The sequence below is a fragment of the Macaca thibetana genome, chromosome 14 (genome assembly GCF_024542745.1).
Source record: "Macaca thibetana thibetana isolate TM-01 chromosome 14, ASM2454274v1, whole genome shotgun sequence".
Classification (NCBI taxonomy): Eukaryota; Metazoa; Chordata; class Mammalia; order Primates; family Cercopithecidae; genus Macaca; species Macaca thibetana.
Window position 1 is genome coordinate 51,458,484 of NC_065591.1, and position 26,116 is coordinate 51,484,599.

Here is a 26,116-nt window from a genome sequence, read left to right on the forward strand (position 1 = left end):
TGAAAAAAGAAAGGAAGAATGAATAACTAGAATAATCAAAGCAGAGAAGGCCATAAACGAACTGACAGAGATAAAAACCATGACACAAGAAATACATGACAAATGCACAAGCTTCAGTAACCGACTCGATCAACTGGAAGAAAGAGTATCAACGATTGAAGATCAAATGAATGAAATGAAGTGAGAACAGAAGTCTAGAGAAAAAAAAGGTAAAAGAAATGAACAAAGCCTCCAAGAAATATGGGATTATGTGAAAAGACCAAATCTACGTCTGACTGATGTGCCTGAAAGTGAGGGGGAACATGGAACCAAGTTGGAAAACACTCTTCAGGATATCATCCAGGAGAACTTCCCCAACCTAGTAAGGCAGGCCAACATTCAAATTCAGGAAATACAGAGAACGCCACAAAGATACTCCTCGAGAAGAGCAACTCCAAGACACATAATTGTCAGATTCACCAAAGTTGAAATGAAGGGAAAAATGTTAAGGGCAGCCAGAGAGAAAGGTCGGGTTACCCACAAAGGGAAGCCCATCAGACTAACAGCAGATCTCTTGGCAGAAACTCTACAAGCCAGAGGAGAGTGGGGGCCAATATTCAACATTCTTAAAGAAAAGAATTTTCAACCCAGAATTTCATATCCTGCCAAACTAAGTTTCATCAGTGAAGGAGAAATAAAATCCTTTAGAGACAAGCAAAGGCTCAGAGATTTTGTCACCACCAGGCCTGCCCTACAAGAGATCCTGAAGGAAGCACTAAACATGGAAAGGAAAAACCAGTACCAGCCATTGCAAAAACATGCCAAAATGTAAAGACCATCGATGGTAGGAAGAAACTGCATCAACTAACGAGCAAAATAACTAGCTAATATCACAATGACAGGATCAAGTTCACCCATAACAATATTAACCTTAAATGTAAATGGACTAAATGGTCCAATTAAAAGACACAGCCTGGCAAATTGGATAAAGAGTCAAGACCCATCAGAGTGCTGTATTCAGGAGACCCATCTCACATGCAGAGACACACATAGGCTCAAAATAAAGGGATGGAGGAAGATCTACCAAGCAAATGGAGGACAAAAAAGAGCAGGGGTTGCAATCCTAGTCTCTGATAAAACAGACTTTAAACCATCAAAGATCAAGAGACAAAGAAGACCATTACATAATGGTAAAAGGATCAATTCAACAGGAAGAGCTAACTATCCTAAATATATATGCACCCAATACAGCAGCACCCAGATTCATAAAGCAAGTCCTTAGATACTTATAAAGAGACTTAGACTCCCATACAATAATAATGGGAGACTTCAGCACCCCACTGTCAACATTAGACAGATCAACGAGACAGAAAGTTAACAAGGATATCCAGGAATTGAACTCAACTTTGCACCAAGTGGACCTAATAGACATCTACAGAACTCTCCACCCCAAATCAACAGAATATACATTCTTCTCAGCACCACATCACACTTATTCCAAAATTGACCACATAGTTGGAAGTAAAGCACTCCTCAGCAAAGGTAAAAGAACAGAAATTATAACACACTGTCTCTCAGACCACAGTGCAATCAAACTAGAACACAGGACTAAGAAAATCTATCAAAACCGCTCAACTACATGGAAACTGAACAACCTGCTCCTGAATGACTGCTGGGTACATAATGAAATGAAGGCAGAAATAAAGATGTTCTTTGAAACCAATGAGAACAAAGATACAACATACCAGAATCTCTGGGACACATTTAAAGCAGTGTGTAGAGGGAAATTTATAGCACTAAATGCCCACAAGAGAAAGCAGGAAAGATCTAAAATTGACACCCTAACATCACAATTAAAAGAACTAGAGAAGCAAGAGCAAACACATTCAAAAGCTAGCAGAAGGCAAGAAATAACTAAGATCAGAGCAGAACTGAAGGAGATAGAGACACATAAAACCCTCCAAAAAATCAATGAATCCAGGAGCTGGTTTTTTGAAAAGATCAATAAAATTGATAGACCACTAGCAAGACCAATAAAGAAGAAAAGAGAGAAGAATCAAATAGATGCAATAAAAAATGATAATGGGGATAACACCACCGACCCCACAGAAATACAAACTACCATCAGAGAATACATAAACACCTCTATGCAAATAAACTAGAAAACCTGGAAGAAATGGATAATTTCCTGGAAATTTACACTCTCCCAAGACTAAACCAGGAAGAAGTTGAATCCCTGAATAGACCAATAGCAGGCTCTGAAATTGAGGCAATAATTAATAGCCTACCAACCAAAAAAAGTACAGGACCAGATCCATTCACAACCAAGTTCTACCAGAGGTACAAGGAGGAGCTGGTACCATTCCTTCTGAAAGTATTCCAATCAATAGATAAAGAGGGAATCCTCCCTAACTCATTTTATGAGGCCAACATCATCCTGATACCAAAGCCTGGCAGAGACACAACAAAAAAAAGAGAATTTTACACCAATATCCCTGATGAACATTGATGCAAAAATCCTCAATAAAATACTGGCAAACCGAATCCAGCAGCACATCAAAAAGCTTATCCACTATGACCAAGTGGGTTTCATCCCTGGGATGCAAGGCTGGTTCAATATACACAAATCAATAAACGTAATCCAGCATGTAAACAGAACCAAAAACAAAAACCACATGGTTATCTCAACAGATGCAGAAAAGGCCTTTGACAAAATTCAACAGTCCTTCATGCTAAAAACTCTCAATAAATTTGGTATTGATGGAACGTATCTCAAAATAATAAGAACTATTTATGACAAACCCACAGCCAATATCATACTGAATGAGCAAAAACTGGAAGCATTCCTTTTGAAAACTGGCACAAGACAGGAATGCCCTCTCTCACCACTCCTATTCAGCATAGTGTTGAAAGTTCTGGCCAGGGCAATCAGGCAAGAGAAAGAAATAAAGGGTATTCAGTTAGGAAAAGAAGAAGTCAAATTTTCCCTGTTTGTAGATGACATGATTGTATATTTAGAAAACCCCATCATCTCACCCAAAATCTCCTTAAGCTGATAAGCAACTTCAGGAAAGTCTCAGGACAAAATCAATGTGCAAAAATCACAAGCATTCTTATACACCAGTAACAAACTGAGAGCCAAATCATGAATGAACTTCCATTCACAATTGCTTCAAAGAGAATAAAATACCTATGAATCCAACTCACAAGGGATATAAAGGACCTTTTCAAGGATAACTACAAACCACTGCTCAGTGAAATAAAAGAGGACACAAACAAATGGAAGAACATACCATGCTCATGGATAGGAAGAATCAATATCGTGAAAATGACCATACTGCCCAAGGTAATCTATAGATTCAATGCCATCCCCATTAAGCTACCAATGACTTTCTTCACAGAATTGGAAAAAACTGCTTTAAAATTCATATGGAACCAAAAAAGATCCCGCATTGACAAGACAATCCTAAATCAAAAGAACAAAGCTGGAGGCATCACACTACCTGACTTCAAACTGTACTACAAGGCTACAGTAACCAAAACAGCATGGTACTGGTACCAAAACAGAGATATAGACCAATGGAACAGAACAGAGCCCTCAGAAATAATACCACACATCTACAACCATCTGATCTTTGACAAACCTGAGAAAAACAAGAAATGGGGAAAGGATTCCCTATTTAATAAATGGTGCTGGGATAATGGGCTAGCCATAAGTAGAAAGCTGAAACTGGATCCTTTCCTTACTCCTTATATGAAAATTAATTCAAGATGGATTAGAGCCTTAAATGTTAGACCTAAAAACATTAAAACCCTAGAAGAAAACCTAGGTAATACCATTCAGGACATAGGCATGGGCAAGGACTTCATGTCTAAAACACCAAAAGCACTGGCAACAAAAGCCATAATTGACAAATGGGATCTAATTAAACTAAAGAGCTTCTGCACAGCAAAAGAAACTACCATCAGAGTGAACAGGCAACCTACAGAATGGGAGAAAATTTTTGCAATCTACTCATCTGACAAAGGGCTAATATCCAGAACCTACAAAGAACTCAAACAAATTTATGAGAAAAAAACAACCGCATCAAAAAGTGGGCAAAGGATATGAATAGACATTTCTCAAAAGACATTCATACAGCCAACAGGCACATGAAAAAATGTTCATCATCACTGGCCATCAGAGAAATGCAAATCAAAACCACAATGAGATACCATCTCACACCAGTTAGAATGGCAATCATTAAAAAATCAGGAAACAGCAGGTGCTGGAGAGGATGTGGAGAAATAGGAACACTTTTACACGGTTGGTGGGATTGTAAACTGATTCAACCATTGTGGAAAACAGTATGGCGATTCCTCAAGGATCTAGAACTAGAAATACCATATGACCCAGCCATGCCATTACTGGGTATATACCCAAAGGATTATAAATCATGCTGCTATAAAGACACATGCACACGTATGTTTATTGTGGCACTATTCACAATAGCAAAGACTTGGAATCAACCCAAATGTCCATCAGTGACAGACTGGATTAAGAACATGTGGCACATATACACCATGGAATACTATGCAGCCATAAAAAAGGATGAGTTTGAGTCCTTTGTAGGGACTTGGATGCAGCTGGAAACCATCATTCTCAGCAAACTATCGCAAGAACAGAAAACCAAACACCATATCTTCTTACTCATAGGTGGGAATTGAACAATGAGATCACTTGGACTCTGGAAGGGGAACATCACACACCGGGGCCTATTATGGGGGCAGGGGGAAAGGATGGCATTGGGAGTTATTCCTGATGTAAATGACGAGTTGATGGGTGCTGATGAGTTGATGGGTGCAGCACACCAACATGGCACAAGTATACATATATAACAAACCTGCACGTTGTGCACATGTACCCTAGAACTTAAAGTATAATAAAAAAAAAAAAAATTTAAAATTAAAAAAATTTTTAAAAAAATCAACAAATCCAGGAGCTGTTTTTTTGAAAAGATCAACAAAATAGATAGACTACTAGCCAGACTAGTAAAGAAAAGAGAGTAGAATCAAATAGACGCAATAAAAAATGATATAGGAGAAATCACTACTGATCCCACAGAAATACAACCTATCATCAGAGAACACTATAAATACCTCTATGCAAATAAGCTAGAAAATCTAGAAGAAATGGATAAATTCCTGGACACATAAACCCTCCCAAGTCTAAACCAGGAGGAAGCTGAATCCCTGAATAAACCAATAACAAGTTCTGAAATTGAGGCAGTAATAGCCTACCAACCAAAAAAAGTTCAGGACCAGACGGATTTACAGCTGAATTCTACCAGAGGTACAAAGAGGAGCTGGTACCTTTCCTTCTGAAACTATTCCAAACAATAGAAAAAGAAGGAATCCTCCCTAACTCATTTTATGTGGCCAGAATCATCCTGATACCAAAACCTGACAGAGACACAACAGAAAAAGAACATTTCAGGCCAACATCTCTGATGAACATTGATGTGAAAATCCTTAATAAAATACTGGCAAACCAAACCCAGCAGCACATCTAAAAGCTTATCCACCATGATCAAGTCAGCTTCATACCTGGGATGCAAGGCTGGTTCAACATATGCAAATCAATAAATATAATCCATCACATAAACAGAACCAATGACAAAAAACACAAGATTATCTCAATAGATACAGAAAAGACCTTCAATAAAATTCAACACCCCTTCATGCTAAAAACTCTCAATAAACTAGGTACTGATGGAACATATCTCAAAATAATAGGAGCTATTTATGACAAACCCACAGCCAATATCATACTAAATGGGCAAAAACTGGAAGCATTCCCTTTGAAAACTGGCACAGGACAAGGATGCTTTCTCTCTCCGCGCCTATTCAACATAGTATTGGAAGTTCTGGTCAGGGCAATCAGAAAAGAGAAAGAAATAAAGGGTATTCAAATAGGAAGAGAGGAAGTCAAATTGTCTCTGTTTGCAGATGACATGATTGTGTATTTATAAAACCCCATTGTCTCAGCCAAAAATCTCCTTAAACTGATAAGCAACTTCAGCAAAGTCTCAGGATACAAAATCAATGTGTAAAAATCACAAGCATTCCTATACACCAGTAACAGAATGCCAAATCATGAGTGAACTCCCATTCACAATTACTAGTAAGAGAATAAAATACCTAGGAATAGAACTTATAAGGGATGTGAAGGACCTCTTCAAGAACAACAAACTACTGTTCAAGGACAAAAGAGAGGACACAAACAAATGGAAAAACATTCCATGCTCATGGATAGGAAGAATCAATAACATGAAAATGGCCATACTGCCCAAAGTAATTTATAGATTCAATGCTATCCCCATCAAGCTACCACTGACTTTGTTCACAGAATTGGAAAAAACTACTTTAAACTTCATATGGAACCAAAATAGGGCCCGCAATAGCCAAGACAATCCTGGGCAAGGAGAACAAAGCTGGAGGGATCATGCTACCTGACTTCAAACTATACTACAAGGCTACCGTAACCAAAACAGCATGATACTGGTACCAAAACAGCATGATACTGGTACCAAAACAGATATATAGACCAATGCAACAGAATAGAGGCTTTGGAAATAACACCACATATCTACAACCATCTGATCTTTGACAAACCTGACACAAACAAGCAATGGGGAAAAGATTCCCTATTTAATAAATGTTGTTGGGAAAACTGGCTAGCTCTATGCAGAAAACTGAAACTGGACCTCTTCCTTACACCTTATACAAAAATCAGCTGAGTATGGATCAGAAACTTAAATGTAAGACCTAGGACCATAAAGATCCTAGAAGAAAACCTGAGCAATACCATTCAGGACATAGGCATGGGCAAAGACTTCATTGTCTAAAACACCAAAAGCAATGGCAACAAAAGTCAAAATTGACAAATGGGATCTCACTAAACTAAAGAGCTTCTGCACAGCAAAAGAAACTATCATCAGAGTAAACAGGTAACCTACAGAATGGGAAAAAATTTTTGCAATCTATCCATCTGACAAAGGGCTTATATCCGGAATCTACAAAGAACATAAACAAATTTACAAGAAAAAAACAAACAACCCCATCAAAAAGTGGGCAAAGGATAGGAACAGACACTTCTCAAAAGAAGACATTTATGCAGCCAACAGACACATGAAAAAAATGCTGAACATCACTGGTCATTAGAGAAATGCAAATCAAAACCACAATGAGATACCATCTCACACCAGTTAGAATGGCAATCATTAAAAAGTCAGGAAACAACAGATGCTGGAGAGGATGTAGAGAAATAGGAACGCTTTTACACTGTTGGTGAGATGGTAAAATAGTTCAACTATTGTGGAAGACAGTGTGGTGATTCCTCAAGGATCTAGAACTGGAAATACCATTTGACCCAGTGATCCCGTTACTGGGTATACATCCAAAGGATTATAAATCATTCTCCTCTAAAGTCACATACACACATATATTTACTGTGGCACTATTCACAATAGCAAAGACTTGGAACCAACCCAAATGTCCATCAATAATAGACTGGAAAAAGAAAATGTGGCACATATACACCATGGAATACTATGCAGCCATAAGTCGGGGGGAAACCATCATTCTCAGCAAACTATCACAAGAACAGTAAACCAAACACCGCATGTTCGCACTATAAGTGAGAGTTGAACAATGAGAACATATGGACATAGGGAGGGGAACATCACACACCAGGGCCTGTCGGGGGGTGGGGGACTAGGGGAGGAATAACATTAGGAGAAATACCTAATGTAGGTGACGGGTTTATGGGTGCAGCAAATCACCATGGCACATGTATACCTACGTAGCAAAACTGCACGTTCTGCACATGTAACCCAGAACTTAAAAAAAGAAAAGGATATTCAGCGTGACTATAGTTAACAACAATGTATTGTGTATTTCAAAGTAGCAAGAAGAGAGGATTTGAATTGTTCTTAACACATAGAAATGATAAATATTCAAAGTGATGGGATACCTCAAATATTTGACTTGATCATTACACATTCTATATATATAACAATATCACACGTATCCAACAAATATGTTAAATATTATGTATCGATGAATGAGTATTAGAATTTTGTGGTTGTTAAGCCCTCAAAGTCATCATATTTGCAGTAAAGGTGTTAAACAAAAGCTGTGTCTATTTGTTAAATCACTATAAATATATATAAACTATATATATAACTCTCTCTATATATATAGTTTGCTTATGTTTCAGTGGATGACTTGTTGACTTTCTGCCACATCTTTCAGCAGCAGAGGTCAGTTTATGGGATGATGACAAGGAAGCCTCTTTAGACTTCATGAGGACTACCTCTGTTTTCTTCACCACTCTATCCCCAGTGCCTAGCACCCAGCAGGCACTCAACGAATGCTGCTGAATAAATCAATGACTCCAAAGATAACAGCTTTGGTACACAGATAAAATACTTTCATGATAGATTTGGAAGGGACAGCATGGGGGCCACATATCATAGGAGCAGGAGAGGTAAGATGAGGGGCATGGGCTATGATTCCTTCCCCCAAATCTCTGAGATAATTGGAACCCAAGTGGAGTGTGCATTTTGATGGCACAAGGGTAGGGCAGGGATGAGGAGATAATGTTTGAGAAATAAGAAACTGGCACAATGTTTTGACCTTTGTGATGCTGGACTGTCTTGGTGAACTTACTGAACTCTTTGGGGACTCAGTTTCATCATCTGAAAAGTGAAGATAACAATACTGACCACACAAGGTTGCTACAAGAATTAAGGGGGAAAAAAAGCTAACATAAAAAGCACCTGGCACAGAGACGGTCATAAAAGTCATAGTGGGCCCTTATTTTTTCATTTGACAGGTATATATTGAGAGATGGCATACACAGTGGTCACAGGCAGGTACCCAGAGACAGACTGCCGGAGTTTGAACCCCAGCTTTATCACTTAGAGCTGGGTATCTTAGGAAAGTTACTTAATTGTTCTTTGCCACAAGTTTCTCTTCTGTGGAATATAGGATAATAATGCTTACCTCATCATGTCACTCTGAGGATAAACTCAGTTAACAAATATAAACCACTCAGAACAGTATCTGGCACACAAGCACTTTTTAAGTGTTACCTATTGTCATTATCATATGCTAGGCATTTTCATATTCTTATCCCACTTTGATCCCTCTTAGGGCTGATGGAAACAGTGATAGATGATAGATAGGAACAGACAGATGTGTTGACATGATGATGGAGGACGTCCCATTAGATGGGCTGGTCTATGTCTCATTAGAATAATGGGTCCCAAATCTAAGCATGCACCAGATTCACCCTGAAGGCTTGTTAAAACACAGGTTGTGGGGGCCCCACCCTCAGAGTTTCTGATTCAGCAAGTCTGGATGGGCTTGAGATTTTGCAGTTCTAAGAAGTTCCCAGGTGTTGCTGATGCTGCTGGTCCTGAGACTGCATTCTGAGAAGCACTGTTGTGTAACAAGAGAGGATGTCTGAAGCTCCAAGAGGAGGAAGAAGGGAGGATGCATACAGAGATAGGAGTTCTACAACAGTCCCAAATAGGACTGAGGTATGGACGCTAGCAGAAAGAGTCAAATGTTCATCCACTCATCGAGCAAATATTTATGCACTGCCCACTATGAGCAGGGCCCTGTATTCACCAATCAGTTGCAAGGACAAGGATTAAGCTGAGCAGAAACAACTGTGAGCCAGAGAGGACTATCGACTTACTGAATTTAGCCAGAACAGTGCTGCTATGGTTTGAACGTGTCCCCCAAAGCTTATGTGTTGGAAACTTAATCCCCAGTGCAACAGTGTTGAGAGGTAGGGTCTAATAAGAGGTGAAGTCGTGATGACTCTACCTTTGTGAATGGATTGTGGTTATCACGGGAGTGGGTTAGTTATCTTGAGAGTGGATTTGTTATAAAGGTGAGTTCGGCCCCCTCTTGCTCTCACCTTCTCTTACCCTTCTGCCTTTCCCCATGGGATAATGCAGGAAAAAGGCCCTCATAAGATGTAGGCACCTTGATGTGAGACTTCCCAGTCTCATGTCAAGTGAGCGAAATAAACTTCTGTTGTTTATAAATTACTTAGTGTCAGGTGTTTTGTTATAGAAACACAAAATGGACTAAAACAAGCACTAAACAAGCTAAGGCAAGTGATTTAATCTCTCTAGTTTCAATTTCCTGGACCAAAAATGGGGATAATAGTTCATATGTACTAGGGTTGTTTTGAGAATTAAACAAAGATAAACTAATTAAACAAAGACAGGATAAACTAAGATTAAGTAAACCACTTAGCATAGTGTCTGGCATATGGTATGTACCCAACAAATATTGGCTGTTGCTAGTATTATTATTGGGTCACCCTTGCAGATACATGCCAAGAGGTTCCTTGCCATAGAAGGACATTACAGTGAGTGTGGAATTAAATCTCACTAGGCCCAAAACCTAGAATCCCAGAGAGCAGAAAAATAATTTAAATCACATGATTAAAAATCACAACCTGGCCACAAGGATTGAAAGATGTCTTTGGATAAGGGAGGTATTTGCGTCAGGGTCCTCCACGGAGCCCACAAATTGTACCAGAGTCGCCAGCAGCCAGCTATGGGTATAAGTATTCCTTTTGAGTTTTTTTCTTCTTAGTTTGCAAATGCAAGATAAAAATGAATTCCAGAACAATGGAAATCTGAGATGAGAATTAATTACAGCAAATTTGGCCAGGCCTCCTCCTCGGATCCCTCCAGTCTTCTGGGATGTGTTCTGACAACTTGCTGGCTCTTTTCTAAACCTCTGAAAGGGGATGACGTTCCTACCACTTTCCTTGGAAGAATATTCCACAGTGAAATATGACTCACAGTCGGGGTCCTTGTCTGTGCGATTCCCTTTCTTTACTTGCCCCACTTTTGTCTTACTGTGCCCTTTCACGCAGAGTCAAATGTAAGCCTCCCCTTGAGGAGCGTGTTCTGTGAGGACTGACATTTAAAGACCATTACCACCTCTTAAACTCAGCCCTGTTCATTTGGCCAAGTAAAGCATGTTTAATTCTTTTTAATCTTCCCCCATAAATCAATCTCTACATTCCCTTAATAGTCTTCCTCCTGTGCTTTGAACTCCCTCCAACCTGGCGGTCCCGAGCTCTTGTTCCGTTTAGACTTGAGAATTAACCAGTCAATCACGAAATGCCTGTGCAGGCGAAACAGCCAGGCCTAGCCAGGGCTCCAAGTGCTCTCCCCACGCTTGGCTGCTGAAGGATATTGTGGGCCCAGAGAAGAGCCCTGTGATCTGCTGAGACAAAGCAAGGCCTGCCTAGTGGCCAACCTTGCTCAGATAGGTGTGCGGCATTTGCTGCTTGCTCCATGATGATCCTTTCAAATGGACCTGGCCCAGCTGGCCAAAGGTCAAGGGACTGCATGGGAAGCCACCTGAGACACTTGTACCTCTCCAGCCTCTACCTCCCAGGGCAGGGACGGCCACTGAATAAGCCCAGGCAGGGTCTTACCTGGAAGGTCCCGGCATGGTCTTCTTCCTTATCACCCTCTCTGTTCTCTTTGAGGGCAATTAATGTGAATCCTCTGAAGTAGGAGGGAGGAGTAGCTGAAAGTGTTACTGCAGAGAGAAAAGAAAGCAGGTTTTAAGTATCAGAATCAATTATTGTCTATTTGTCAAATGGGATAGACCTGAGTTCTCCATCAATATCCCAGACCTGTGGGTTACAGAGGCCGTGGACAGTGGTGAGGCCTTCATGCATTGATTTGAGAACTCTTAACCTCTTCACCCAGCTCCCTCTTACATTTCAGAACCTGTTAAATATCTGAGCTTCTATCTTACTTGGAGATTCTTGCATCAACCAGGGATGTGGTGAGCTCTCTCCCAACAACCACAATTTGATAAAGATAGTCCCTGGTCAGAAACTCAATCTTGACAATTGTCTAACATTACACTTCCATTAGACTGGCCCAAGAGAAAACTAGTTCTTCACAGCACAAAGTCCTGTAGGATGACCTTTGTGGCAGAGGCTGCTGTGTGTTCTTCAAAACGTATTTCGTTTTTTTTTTGTGGAAACTCAGCTACACCACATTTCCCATCCTCCTTCGCAGTTAAGTCAGCTTTATAACCAAGTTCTGCCAGTGGAAGTGATGGACAGACATGATATACAGTAGCCCCCTGCAGATAAGGCCAAGACACATGCCAAGACCCCAAGTGGATGCCTGAAATAATGGATAGTACCAAACCCTATGCTTACGATGGTTTTCCTATATATACATACATACATACATATATACATATGTATCTATGATAAAGTTTAATTTATAAATTAGGCAGAGTAGGAGATCAACAATAACTAATAAGACACAATCATTATAACAACACTCAAAACAGCATGCAATGTAAAACGTATGAATTGTTTATTTTTGGAATTTTCCAGTTAATAGTTTTGGACCACAGTTTACTGCAGGTAACTGAAACCACAGAAAGGAAAACCTCGGATAAGGGAGTACTGCCATACTCTACTTCCAAGCCTGACCTGTACAAGCTTTCCACACGACCCTGCACTCTCACTCTCTTGCCTCTGCCTGCTTAATTCAGGGTCCAGCAGAAGACTCTGATGTCCCAGAAGGGCCATGGAACCACAAGAGGGAAGGAAACTGGGATTTTAAACAAACCCATGGAAAATCACCTACTGGCCAGAAACATCCATACTATACTTTGCATGAGCTGGAAATAAACTTACGTTGTGGAGGGTCACCTGTTACAGCAGCTGGAATTATGTCTGTTATACTCTTCCTTCCTACATCTACCCAGGGAACGATTTTTCCATTAAAATCTAGCTCGGCCAGGCACCGTGGCTCACGTCTGTAATCCCAGCACTTTGGGAGGCTGAGGTGGGCAGATCACAAGGTCATGAGTTCGAGACCATCCTGGCTAACACAGTGAAACCCCCATCTCTCCTAAAAATACAAAAAATTAGCCGGGCGTAGTGGTGGGCGCCTGTAGTCCCAGCTACCTGGGAGGCTGAGGCAGGAGAATGGCATGAACCCAGGAGGTGGAGTTTCCAGTGAGCCGTGATTACGCCACTACACTCCAGCCTGGGTGACAGAGTGAGACTCCGTCTCAAAAAAAAAAAAAAAAAAAAAAAAATCTAGCTCAAGGGCCTTCTCAACAAGGCAATGGCGGTCCTCCCTCCCATTGGACCCCCAGTCTCCTGAGATGGAAATCTTTTATTGCAGTATTTTTTTGTACTAAATTGCAATTCTTTGTTGGTTCACCTTCTCCACTGGACTGTGCTAATACAGGAGAGGGGCTGGGTTTTCATTCTCTTTTTATCCCCAGAACCTGGCACAGAGCCTGGCATCTAATAGACATTCAATTCAGGTTTCTTTAAATTGATGTAAATTGGTATTTAAATTACTTTACGGCCTGCATAAAAGTGCTAAGATTCTGGACATTAGATATGGAATTACAGACTATTAGAACTTCAAGTGATCTCAAGTATCTTCTAATTCAGCCCTCCAATTTCATGGATAGGAAAGTAAAACATAGAAAGGTCAACAGACACACCTAAGATCATAAAATCATCCAGTGGCAACTTAGGGTCAGAATTGAAGGCCCACTCTCCCCAGTTTAACACTCTACCCATGGCTTCACAATATATTCATCATGTTACAGATCTTCCACAAATATTGTCTGATTAGTAAGTTTTTAAACTTTAAAAAATCAATTCATTTGACATATAATATTTGTGAATATGATATGCAGCCTCCTATCGAAGAGGAGCATTTAGTCTTCCAAATTCCTTAAACTAGTTTTAGCCCCGAAAATGAAGTGCCCTAAAGCTCCAACAAATAAAACCACTATCTTGGATAATGTAGTGGCTGGCCCTGAGCCACCAACAGAATGACACAGCAAAGAACTCTAAGACATAAAGAAGGTAAATAACATGCTGTGATTGGCCGGTTCATCCTACAAAAGTAAAGGAGCTACTGATGTCTACAAAAGATCAGATAGAAAAAAAGAAGGGGCTGGGCACAGCAGCTCACACCTGTAATCCCAGCACTCTGGGAGGCTGAGGTGAGTGGATCACTTGAGGCCAGGAGTTCAAGACCAGCCTGGCCAACATGGTGAAACCCCATCTCTACTAAAAATACAAAAAATTAGCCAGGCGTGGTGGCACACGCCTGCAATCCCAGCTACTCATGAGGTTGAGGCAGGAGAATTGCTGGAACCTGGGAGGCGGAGGTTGCAGTGAGCCGAGACTGCACCACTGCACTCCAGCCTGGGCGACAGAGCGTGACTCTATCACACACACAAAAAAAAAAAAAAAGAAAGAAAAGAAGGAATGGAGGGGAAAAAAGCACAATAAAGCAAAGAAGAGTAAGAAAAGTGTGGTGCTCAGTGTCAAGCAAAAAAAATGGTGGTTATGCTGTCAGGGGACAGAGCTGGGAATCTCTGAAGGACAGACAGACAACCAAAAAGCAGTCTTGGACTCTCTAGGGTGAGGGTGGGTGGTCTTCAAGGCCATTATACACAATTCTGGAGGAAGGGGAACAGAGGACAAAGCAACAAATAGTAAGGATATTCCATCCAGATTTCTTCAAATGCCTTTTTGCCATTTTAATGTGACCCTGGCACTAATATATTTCTGCTTCCCATGGCCAGCACCTGTGGCTCTTAAGTTGTGTCCCTGGTCCTCAGGTTACCAGCGCCTACTCTGCCCAAGATGAAAGATCCAGCTGCCTTGCATCAGGTGAGTACAATTCTTAGAGGCACTTTACACTCCAAAATGGCCCCGCAGGATCTGGTGGAAACTGAAGGGACCATGCGTGGGATCACAGGCTGGCAGGACACCTTCCCAATTGCTATCCTGCTTCCCCCACTCTCTTACTAGTTTCCCCTGGGAGCACTTCCTTAAAAGAATCACTTACATCTAAATCCTCATCTGAGGCTTGTGTTATGATTTAAGATATGTTGAAGTTCTAACCCATACTTGGGAATGTGACCTCATTTGGAAATAGTGTCTTTGCAGATGCAGTTTGTTAAGATGAGGTAATGGTGGATTTGGGTGGGCCCTAAATCCCATATGACTTATGTCCCTATAAGAAAAGACACAGAGACACACAGGGAAGAATGCCACAAGATGACAGAGGCAGATATTAGAGCCATGTATTTACAAGCCGCAGAAAGCTAAGGCCTGTTGACAACTACCAGAAGCTAGGTGAGAGGCATGGAACCAACTTTCTCCCAGAGCCCTCCAGAAGCAAACACCAGACACCTTGATTTCAGATGTCTACCCTCCAGAAATATGAGAGAATAAATTTATGTTGTTTCAAGTCACCAATTTATGGTAATTTGTACAGCAGTCCTAGGAAATGAATACAGTCAGCCTCCAGGGAACCCAATGCAAGACAGATAATCCCTGCTCCACAGCCACTGCCTTCAGGAAAAAGCTCAAACTCCACAGACCACGAAGCCCTCAGGCTCTGCCTCTCCAGCTTCACTAACCATGCTCCCATTCCCCTGCCATACTACATTTCAGTCCTTGGATTCACTCTCTAGAAGTTTCCCAAAATCCATGTCATGTCGCCCTATTGTATTTTTTCACATGCTACTCATATACCTTTGAATGGTCAAGCTACTCCATTCCTGGCAAACTTCAGAAATCAGCCAAATCTCCACCCTTTGTGTGATGTTTCCTCTGATTTCCCCAGAAAGACTTGGGTGCTCTTTCTCTTGGACCCTACTGGAATGAAAAATACCTACATAATGGGCATAGTAACAGCACTTGCTTCAAAGTATCAGTGCAAGGTATAAATGAAGTAATATATGTAAAGTCCTTAGTAAATATGAACTCATTATTATCAGTGAAAAGAGTATCAAATTAGATTATATTTTGTGTTTATGTGTTTGTTTTCACATTTGTAAGACCTTCAAGGGTAAGAACCCATCTGAGCTCAGCACAGTGACCAGTGCAGAGTTGATGTGCAATTAAATTTACTTGAGTGTTCATAGACTGGTTGGCCCAGTATTGTAAAGATGTCAATGATCCTCAAATTGATCTATCGGTTTCATCAATCTAAATTTAAATCCCAGTATGCTCGTTGTGATATTGACAAGCTGGTCCTAAAATTTATATGGAAATTCAAAGGGCCAAGATTGTCCAAGACAATCTTAATGAAAGAAGTACAAAATTGAAGGGCTTATACTTCCAGATATCAAGACTTATGCAGCTACAGAAACTAAGCCAGTGGACTATAGCAAAGTAAGAAAAATGGGCCAGTTGACCAGTTTAGGGTCCAGGAAAGTTCCACAAATATAGAGAAGCTTGATTTATGACAAAGGACATATTAAGTTGGTGCAAAAGTAATTGCAGTTTTGGCCATTAATGGTTTTGCCATGGCAAAAACCACAATTACTTTTGCACCAGCCTAATACATCAGAGCAATGGAGAAAAGATAATCTTTTCAGTAAGTTGTGTTAGGACAACTGAATGACCGTGTAGAAAATGGTAAATCTTGGCCCTTAACTCACGTAATACACATAGTAAATTCCACATAGATTGTAGAGCTAAATGTGAAAAGTAAAACAAAGTTTTAAGAAGGCAGCATGAAATAAAATGTGAATGACCTTGGAGTAAGAGAGATTTCTTATATAGAGCAATAAAAAGCACTGACAATAAAGAAGATATATAAATGGAGTGATATCAAACTTTTGCTCGTCAAAAGATACCATTAGGAGTGAAGAAGTAAGTCACAGTGTCAAAGAAGACATTTGCAACCATATAACCAGAAACTGACTTTATATATCCAAAATATATAAAAAAGTCTTTCAGATCAATAAGAAAAAGACAGACAACCCAACAGAAGAAAAAAAAGAAAGACAAATGCACAAATTAATACTTCACAAAAGAAGGTGCCCAATGGCCAATAAACATATGCAAAGGCTCTCAACCTCATTAGTCAACAGGGAAATAAAAATTAAATCTACAATGAAATAGTACTGCATATCTACCAGTTTGGATAAATTTAAAAGAATTAACAATATCCAGTGACGTTAACTAGAACTTTCACACACTGTTGATGGAAGTGAAAATTAGCAATTTTGCTGCTAAATTTTTTGGCAATGTTTACTGAAGCTGAACATACTCTTACCCTATCACCCAGCAATACCATCTTAAATCAACAAAAATGTGTACATATGTGCACCAAAGATACCTATAAGAATATTAACAGTAATGTTATTTGTAGTAGCATCCAAGTGGAAATACTCAAATGCCCATCAGCCCTAGAATGGGTATATAAATTGTGGCATATTCTTATAACCAAATGCCTCATAGTCATGAAAATGAACACATACTGCCACATGCAACATGGATAATTCTCACAAACATAATCTCGAGTGACAGAAGACAGGCACAAGAGAATACAAATGGTATGATTACATTTATATATGTTTACATAAAGCTCAAAAACTGGCAAAGTAATTCATGGTGCTAGAGGTCAGGACAGTAGTAATATGTACAGGAAAGGGAGGGAGTGCAACATGGAGGCGGCACAAGAGATGCTGCTGAAGAGCCAGTCATGGTCTGTTTCTTGATCTGGGTTCTGGTTACATGAGTATATTCAAGATGTGATAATTCACCACACTCCATGATTTGTAAACTTTTCCTTATGTAAGTTATATTTTGATTAAAAGATTCTTAAACAATGTTTCTGAATGATAAATATCCAAACTTTTGTATATCTGTGCAGTGTGCTTAAATGGCTAATCATAAACTCTGCTTCCCAGAATACTGCATTCCTGTAGGTTCTAGAAAACTAAGGTTGTACACTACCCTATTAAATATAACACATGAGATGGAGGCTCTGGAGGCTGAACTCAGTGTGGGGTTTTAATCCATAATTATCACTGGTGATGATGTTGTTACACAGTATAATTTGAAGGAATAGAGGAGACTCTATCCTTCCAGAGAACCTCATTATACAACTTCCTTCTGAAAGGCACAAATGTGCAGTATGTTCTGAGTCCCAGTAATAACCTAAAATGACTGCTTGGCAGTAAATAATAGAATCTTCTCTCTAATGACTCCTCCCAATTGCCTCCCTTGAGAGGCTATTAAGAGATCCAAGAAATTAAAGAAAAATGCTTATGAAGGGTTAAAAAAAAAAAAAAAGGAATTCCATTCAGAGCCATCTTGTGAGTACATATGGGGAACTGATTAAGAGCAAACATTTAGGATTAGAATCCCAGAGCTACCACTTATGTGATCTCTGGTAAATTACTTAATCTCTCTGTTTCCTTATTTTTAAAAAAGAGGTTGATGATATTGCCTTTCTTATAGGAATGTAGAATTAAATAAATATTTATCCCAGTGCCTGGAACATGTAAAGTGTTCAAGAATTTTAAGGGATGATGATGATAATGATGGTGGTAGTGGTTATGATGGTGATGGTGATGGTGGTGAGTGGTGATGGTGATATTGGGGATGAAGATGATGATGAAATTGGTGATTATGATAAAAGATCATGATGCTCATCAGCCTGATTACCCAACAATGTGTTTCAAAGAGCTGGTCCTCAGGAACAATGATTGAACCTCCAAAGAAAAACTCTAGCAGGTGCCAGTGAAGGACCACTGGGGGGATTGCAATGGAGAGAATTGGCTTTGGGGACGATTCTTACAAGTTCAGGTTATGGGGAGATTTGGGTAAGTCCTTATAATAAACCAAGGCTTCCTACAGCCCATGACACTCAAAATAGAGTGCCCTGTGAGGACCTCCCTGCCCCTTTCACCCCCACACAATACTTCTTTACTTTTCTGGAATACCTCTCACCCAATGTTAGTTCAGTATGTGTTTATGAAACTCTCTGGTAAATGCTTGTCTCCCCTAATAACCTGTACTCTCCATGAATGCAGAAACAAATTCTGTCTTGAACTCCACTGCATCTTTAGCATCTAGCATATCACTCTACACATAGTAAATGCTCAATAAATACTTGTTGAATGAATGAACAAAAAAGGTTTTATTTATCTTAAATGCATAGTTTTCTCATTCCTATTCTGGTCCCTTTCCCAAAGTTCCCATGGGTTACCTTGAACAATATGCCAACCTCCCTCATCCTTTTATCTTTACTGAGCATTTGGTCTACACTAGCTCAGTGCTACATCGCTGGAGACACAGAGTAACAAAGAAATGGCCTCTGCTCTCTAGGAGCACAGTCTAGTATCTGGAGGAAAAATACATATCAACAGATTTTTTTTATAACATGTAAAGTGTGTTATGGAGGTACGAACAATGTGTTCTGGGCTTGCAGAGGAGAGAACATCTGCGTCTATCTGGGTGAATTTGGAGAGGCTTCAAGGGGGAGGTAGTATTTGTGTTGTAAGTTGAATGAGGAATAGGAGTTTGTCCAGTGGACAGGGGAATCAACAGCATCCCATGAAGCAGAAAGACGTAATGGGCCAGTCTTGGTCCTGGAAACCAGAACTAATTCTGTATTTCATAAGTTGCATTCTGGGAGGAAGGGTGTGATAAAAGGCTTGGTGAGGAAGATGAGCAGGGAGAAGATGATCAAAGGCCTTCAATGCCTTGATGAGAAGTGTGGATATCACCCTGGGTGGGGGGATGATGCAGTACTGAAGGGTTTGAGCTAGGAAATTCCATACTCAGATTTATGGTTTAGAAAAATCAGACTGGAGGCTGTGTAACTATTGAATTACAGCTTTGCCCTAAAAGCCACATCAGTAACAAAGGCTTGCCTTAGTTATATGAAGACTGATATTTCACACTAGAGCCTGGCCTAAAACCCCGACCCAGGGCAGAGTTCTTTCCATCCTCAGGTACACTTACCCTACCTAATTACCAAATAGCTTTCTGTGTCTTTCAAATGTTGGTGTGTCAACCTTCTAACAAAAACTCTAATAAACTATTAGCCAAATTCATCTTCTATGCCTATTACCCTCATTGGATCTTGTCCAGTTCCATCTTCTTCCACACTCTGTTTCTTGGGTTTCAGAATTATTAATAGAACCCCAACCTCAATGAGAAGATCCTGAGTCCCAGCTCCATCCTATGGCCAGCCCCTGCCAACCACCTGCTATGTGTTACTGAAATGCCCCAGTCTTCATGCTACACATCTCAACCACAATGCACTTCAGCTTCTGCCTTAACTTATAACATGGAGTTGTAAAGACTGTTGGGGCATTAAGTTAGTCACAGTGCTCCCCTTTCTACTCTGCACAACTTCCAGAGCTCTGAGGAACTGCAACTCATATATTTCTATTTAAAAAATTGGCACAATAATTAAGGCCACCTAGCCAGGATCAGGCAAGAAAAGATTTGCTGGTGATGGCCTGGAAGACTGGAAGGCAAGACTGATAATCCAAAAGTGAGCAGGTGAGGATGGTGGAGTTGGATTATGCTGTTCCCCTGGATGGCCTTCTTTGGTCAGTGCTCTCAGCATCCCCAGGCAGAGATGAAGTTTCTCCCATTCAAACTGAAGATCATGCATACTTAAATTTGTAAGGGTCATTTTTTCTATAACAGACGTAGCTAACAGACTTATTTCAAATTTCCCATTTATCATGTGTAATTTTGGGCAAGTTACTCAAGCCCTCCTTGTCTACATATCCTTACCTATAAAACAGCAGTAATATTTAATAGTATGTACCTCCTATTATCATCATGACAATTAATGCATTGGTAATAGGAAGTATATAAAAACATTTGCTAAATCAATAAAATATATTAAAAAATAAATCAGTCTCCTCTGTGAAATAAGGATCATAATTATCATCTCGTGGATTTGTCATGAGGATTCAAGGAGATAATGCAATCAAGTGCACTGCAGCAGCTCAATAAAAGTTAATCCTTTCCCCCTTGTGTGACCTCAACATGGAACAGCTCAGAGCCAGATGAATGGGTCCTGAGCTGAACAGCATGTGGATAGCAGGAGGAATAATGGAGAGGTAGAGATGTATCAGCCAAGAGAACGTATCTGGGAATGTGGACAAGGGCAGGAAGCTCTGGGGGACCCCCACTGCTGCCCCTACTCTGACCCTGTGGTCACCGGGACTTTCAATCACAGTTCGTCCTCCCTCCTCAGAGATCAAGTCACAAAAGTGACTGCGATCCAGAGCCAGTCTATCTCCATGCCATTGCCCTGGGCATGTGACCCACGCTGGACTAATCACAATCTTCCCTGGGATGTTTCAGTTTGTAGTTAGAAGGAAAGGGGCTTTTCTCTTAGTCACAGGATGAGCTAAGAGGATTTTCACTGAAGGTTGCTGGCAGCTATCCTCCCTGTCATTTGGAGAAAGTTTATCTGTAGTAAGAAAAAATGAGGACAAAACACAGCCAAGAGATTAAGGATGGAATGAGCAAGACAGAAAAGGTGGAAGCGAGGGACAAAAAAAGATAGAGAGCGAAGGAGGGAAGGGGGGGACAGAGAGAGAGAGAGATGGAATGACCCCATTTGAGTCACTAGACCCATTTGTGCCTGAAGTAAGAGCCACCCCTGGGCTTTGCAAATATGGGAATCAGTGCATTCCCTTTTCTGTTTTAGTTAGGTTGACTTTGTTCCTATCACTTGCGGTGATAATTTTGAAGCAAAGAAAGAAAACGTTGCCTAAACTATAAGAATCACCAGCAGGCTCAGGAAACAGTATTTAGAACTAAACTGAGGTGGCTTATGGTGGGGGTGGCAGTTGGTATGTAAATGTCATTGGGATGACAGCAGATCTGTTGACTTCAAACCTAGCTAAATATCAGCTTTAGGGAAGGACTCCAAGGAATGTCAGAGGGCTCTATCCTAGACTCTAAGTTGCTCAATTTTCTTATCAACTTCATTGATAAAGACTTACAAGACCTTCTTATCAACACTGTGGATAATTCAAAATTAGATTATATGAATAAGCCACTTGGTGACCGAATACAGATTCACGAATGGCTGACAGCTACAGGGATGGATCCAAACATGCTGGATTAAATCGAACGAGAAACCATGTCAAATTTTATGTTCAAGGACCATTTTCACCAGTCTAGGTTAAAGAGGGAAGCAGGCCTTCCAGAAAATTGCAGGAATTTGAGTTGGCTGCAAGCTCAGTGTGATTCCAGACTGCAGCACAGCTGCCAAAATGGCAAACACAAGACCTGGCAAGCTTCACACGAGCACAATGTCCAGGACAAGGAGATAATCATTCTGTTATGTCCTGCCCCTAACAGACCACATCTGGGGCACAAAGTACAAGGGAGCAAGCAACTGCAACCCACAAAGAATGGTTAAAGAAATGGGGCATTTTAGTCAGAAGAGAAGCCATAACAGCTTTTTATTCACAAACATCTCAAGGGCTGACATATGGCCCAGGGGAGACCTCATTTTGCTTGATTCCAAAGGACAGAACTCTGGACAGATGTGTGAAAGTTACATGGGAGGCAGACTTTGGTGGCAGAGAAGTACAAGCAAGTCAGCCCTGGCTCAAGCTTCCCCAGTCTGTGAGTGTGGCTACCTAAGGAAAACTCATGGTTCTCTTCTCCTCATCACCCTACTGCCAAGCAGGAAATGCTGTAGTCGTGTTGGCTTTGAGGATATTCCACTGGTCACTAAGTGAGTGTGTCCCATAGTAACAAGATACGGTAATGATGTGACCAGGTGCTAATGTGTGTGGGAGACTGGGGCTGGGGACTAGGAGAGGTGGTGATGGTGAAGCATGCTCCTAGAAAAGGGGACACCTTTTCTTTGCGTCTTATCATTTTCCTTTAAAAGAGAGAGAGAAAAAAGAATATAAGATTCCTAGAATCCAGCCTTTTGTTAGGGTGGGGCCCAGGAAAGTTTTAAAATTAAATTGAATTTTAGTTTAGTTTTTGCACTCTCCAAAGGCATAGCTAGGTTTGGAAAGTACTACAAATGACTCCACCACGTGCTGGTTCCAGGGAAAGTCACTTTAATAATTAGTGTCTAGGTTTGATGGCTCAATAATCCCCTCAGCCCTACTTCTCCAGATACTCAGAGCCAGTTTCTTAGAGTCAGTTTCTGAGGTTGGCAGCCCCTTGCCTCTGTCCTTTTGCCTGCTGTTGCTCTGCTTTTCACGCCACAGCAACAGTGTTTCTGCTTCCACTATGCATGCAACTACTCTCTCCTCCCTCCTAGTGGTCTGCACCCTGGATGCAGGCCATCTGCCCTCTGCCTCTGGCCAATGCCCCTGTGGCATTGGGCATCCTTTCTCTCTGCCGCCACCACCTGGAGCTTCTTGCCCCTGTCTGCCATCCTTTGGGTGCTCACCTTTCTCTCTGGCTGAGAGAGAAACACTTTCCCCTTCCTCCATCCAGCTCTCTTAGAGAGCTTGTACCAGGGTTCTTGGGGCTTCAATGATACTTTATTTTTTTCTCAACAAATAATGATTTAATGCCTGCTATGCCCAGGCACTGTTCTGAAATTGAAGATAAAATGGCAAATAAGAAATACAAAGTCTTTGCTCTCATAAAGCTTGTATTCTAGCTGTAGGAAGCAGATAATAAATGAGAGAATTTCAGAGAGTGTTTAAGGCTATGAAGTAAACAAAATCAGGCAAAAGTGATGGGAAACATAAATTGGTAGTGAGAGAAGCCTCTTTAAAGAGATTCCCTTAAAAGATAAGCAGTCAACAATGCAAAGATCTGGGGAAAACCATCCCAGGCATGAAGAAGAGCAAGGATGAAGGCCCTGGGGAGGGAATGAGCTTAGTGTATTTGGAAAATTCAAAGGACAGTGTTGTCAGGGGTTGGGAGAGCTTCCTGTAGCACCTAGAATCACCATTTGGTTCATACATCCTGCTGTGACTGTTACTCTGCCCATCTGCCCACACTCCTGCCCCACACATGGTGACTTGTTCTTGGAACTCTTCCCTGCTTCTCTCACCCAGTCCATGAGACATATTTGCAAATATCTCAACCACAACTGTAGAGAGGGTTCAAGTTATTTCCTGTGGGTCTCCTAGCCTCAAGCAAATCAGTAGATGTGGGTGGTTCCCTTGTTTAAGTTTTCCTGAAGATTTCATGGAAGTTATAAATATTCTGTGAAAGGTAGAAGCCTGCTCTACATAGACCTTGCAAAGGACTTCTGGTGGTCTCACTTAACTCCTTGCCTTGTCCTATCTGCACCCCAACTCCATCCCTGCCAAAACATCCTGTAAAAGTGGGGCATTTTATACCAGCAAGAGCTGGCAAGCATCACAAAAAACCTTTTGTGTGATATAGCAAGCTTCCTGACACTATAGATGCTCCAAGAGAGGTGCATTTGGTAAAAATCAAACACAATTGCACACTACTGGAGGAGAAAAGAGAGAGAATGTAATGCTTTAAATGACTTGGGCCACATGCCACTCCATTCAATGCATGAATGTGCTCAGTGAGCATGAGATGAGCCTCTCAGCTCCCTCACTCCATCATATGATGAGGATTTTGTACTTGCATATCAGAGCAAACCAAGGGTTTATCTGCTACTCTACTGAGGAAACATTGCTCTCTTCCAATGCTGGAGGGAAACTAGAGGTGCTAGACTTTTTGATACATGCCAATTCGTTTCTATTCCTCTTACAGGAATATTGGGGGTAGGGTGTTTAGATAAGGCTAGGTTGAAGCTGCTATCTGGGTTTTATCTTATGTGTAATTTCAAAGGATTAATTTTGACTTATGTGATTTTTGCTTTCCATGGCTCTTCTTGAATCTAGACCTCTAGTCCCATCTTAATGGAACTCTGCCATACTCAAACATTTTCTTTCATTTTCATTCTGAATATATACCCCAGTGGGTTTTCATTTTTCTTTTTCTCTTCCCACACCACCTCTTTGCTACTTCCTCTTTTATTGAGAAAGGAGAATGAGACAAAAGAGACCACAACACATGCTTGCACATACACACCCCAGAACTCCTGCCTCTGCTCTTTTTCCCTTCTTTCTTTTGAGACAGAGTCTCACTTTGTCACCCAGACTGGGTGCAGTGGCACAATCTTTACTCACTGCAGCCTCAACTTCCCCAGCTCAAGAGATCCTCCTGCCTCAGCCTCCTGAGTAGCTGGGTCCACAGGCATGAGACACCACAGCCAGCTAATTTTTGTATTTTTTTGTAGAGATGAGGTTTTGCCATATTGTACAGGCTGATCTTGAACTCCTGGGGTTAAGCAATCCACCTGTCTCAGCCTCCCAAAGTGTTGAGGTTATAGGTGTGAGCCACTGCATCTGGCTTCCTCTGCTGATTCTTAGCAGGAACATCAGTTTATATGTTGTCAAGTTCATGCACCTAGATGACCTTTCACTGAGAGAATAAGACATATTGTGTTTTTACATGACTGTGCATGAAAATATGTGACAGAGACAGTTAATATGGTCCTCACAAATTTATTTTCTGTTTCATCTTTTAGAAAAATAAATCCTCCTTCAAGTTTTAACTGGGCTCATGGCTACCCAGCTAAATGCTATATTTCCCAGCCTCCCTTGCAGCTAGGTATGACCACATGACTTAATTTTTGCCAACAGAGTGTGTTTAGCAGTGCTGGGTGCAGTTCCTGGGTCACATTATTAAAAGAAAACTGCTGTCCTCTACTTCCTCTCCCCCCAGTCCCCTGCATGCTGACTGAATACAGATGTGCAGTGGTTCTCCTCGGCTGTAATGGTGCTGAGGAGAATAACAACTTAAAACAGTGCTGTTTAGTAGAAATAAGCTCAAGCTGGGTGAAATTAATTTTGTTAACAGGTATCCATTAAAATATGTGAAAATAGGCAAAATTAGTTTTAACTAGTGTATTTTACTTAATATATACAATTATAATTTTAATATGTAATAATACACAAATTATTGAGATGTTTGCTCTTTTTATACTAAATTTTCAATAATCATTGCATATTTTATACTTACAGCACATCTCAATTCAGAATAGCCACATTTCAAGCACTTCATAGCCACACATGGCTAAGTAGCTATGAACTAGACAACAGAGTGCAAGAAGATATCAGGGGAACAAGGTAAAAGGAGCCTGGTTCCTGGATGGCCTTATAGAGCAAAGCCTCCCATCGTGCTGGATCTCCCATTTACCTCTTGTTTAAAACACTGTGTGTTGGGTTCTGTTAGTAACATGAGCTTAGCCTGTAC

At 40.8% G+C, this 26,116-nt stretch overlaps 1 protein-coding gene across 1 annotated transcript in view; it reads right to left on the bottom strand.

Annotated features, from left to right (window-relative positions):
* SPON1 (spondin 1) overlaps positions 1–26,116 on the bottom strand; it is a 297,955-nt gene that overhangs the window by 265,944 nt on the left and 5,895 nt on the right. Inside the window, exon 2 of the mRNA XM_050759412.1 lies at positions 11,498–11,604. Coding sequence (XP_050615369.1) covers positions 11,498–11,604 — 107 coding nt within the window. The remainder of the gene's footprint in view (positions 1–11,497; positions 11,605–26,116) is intronic.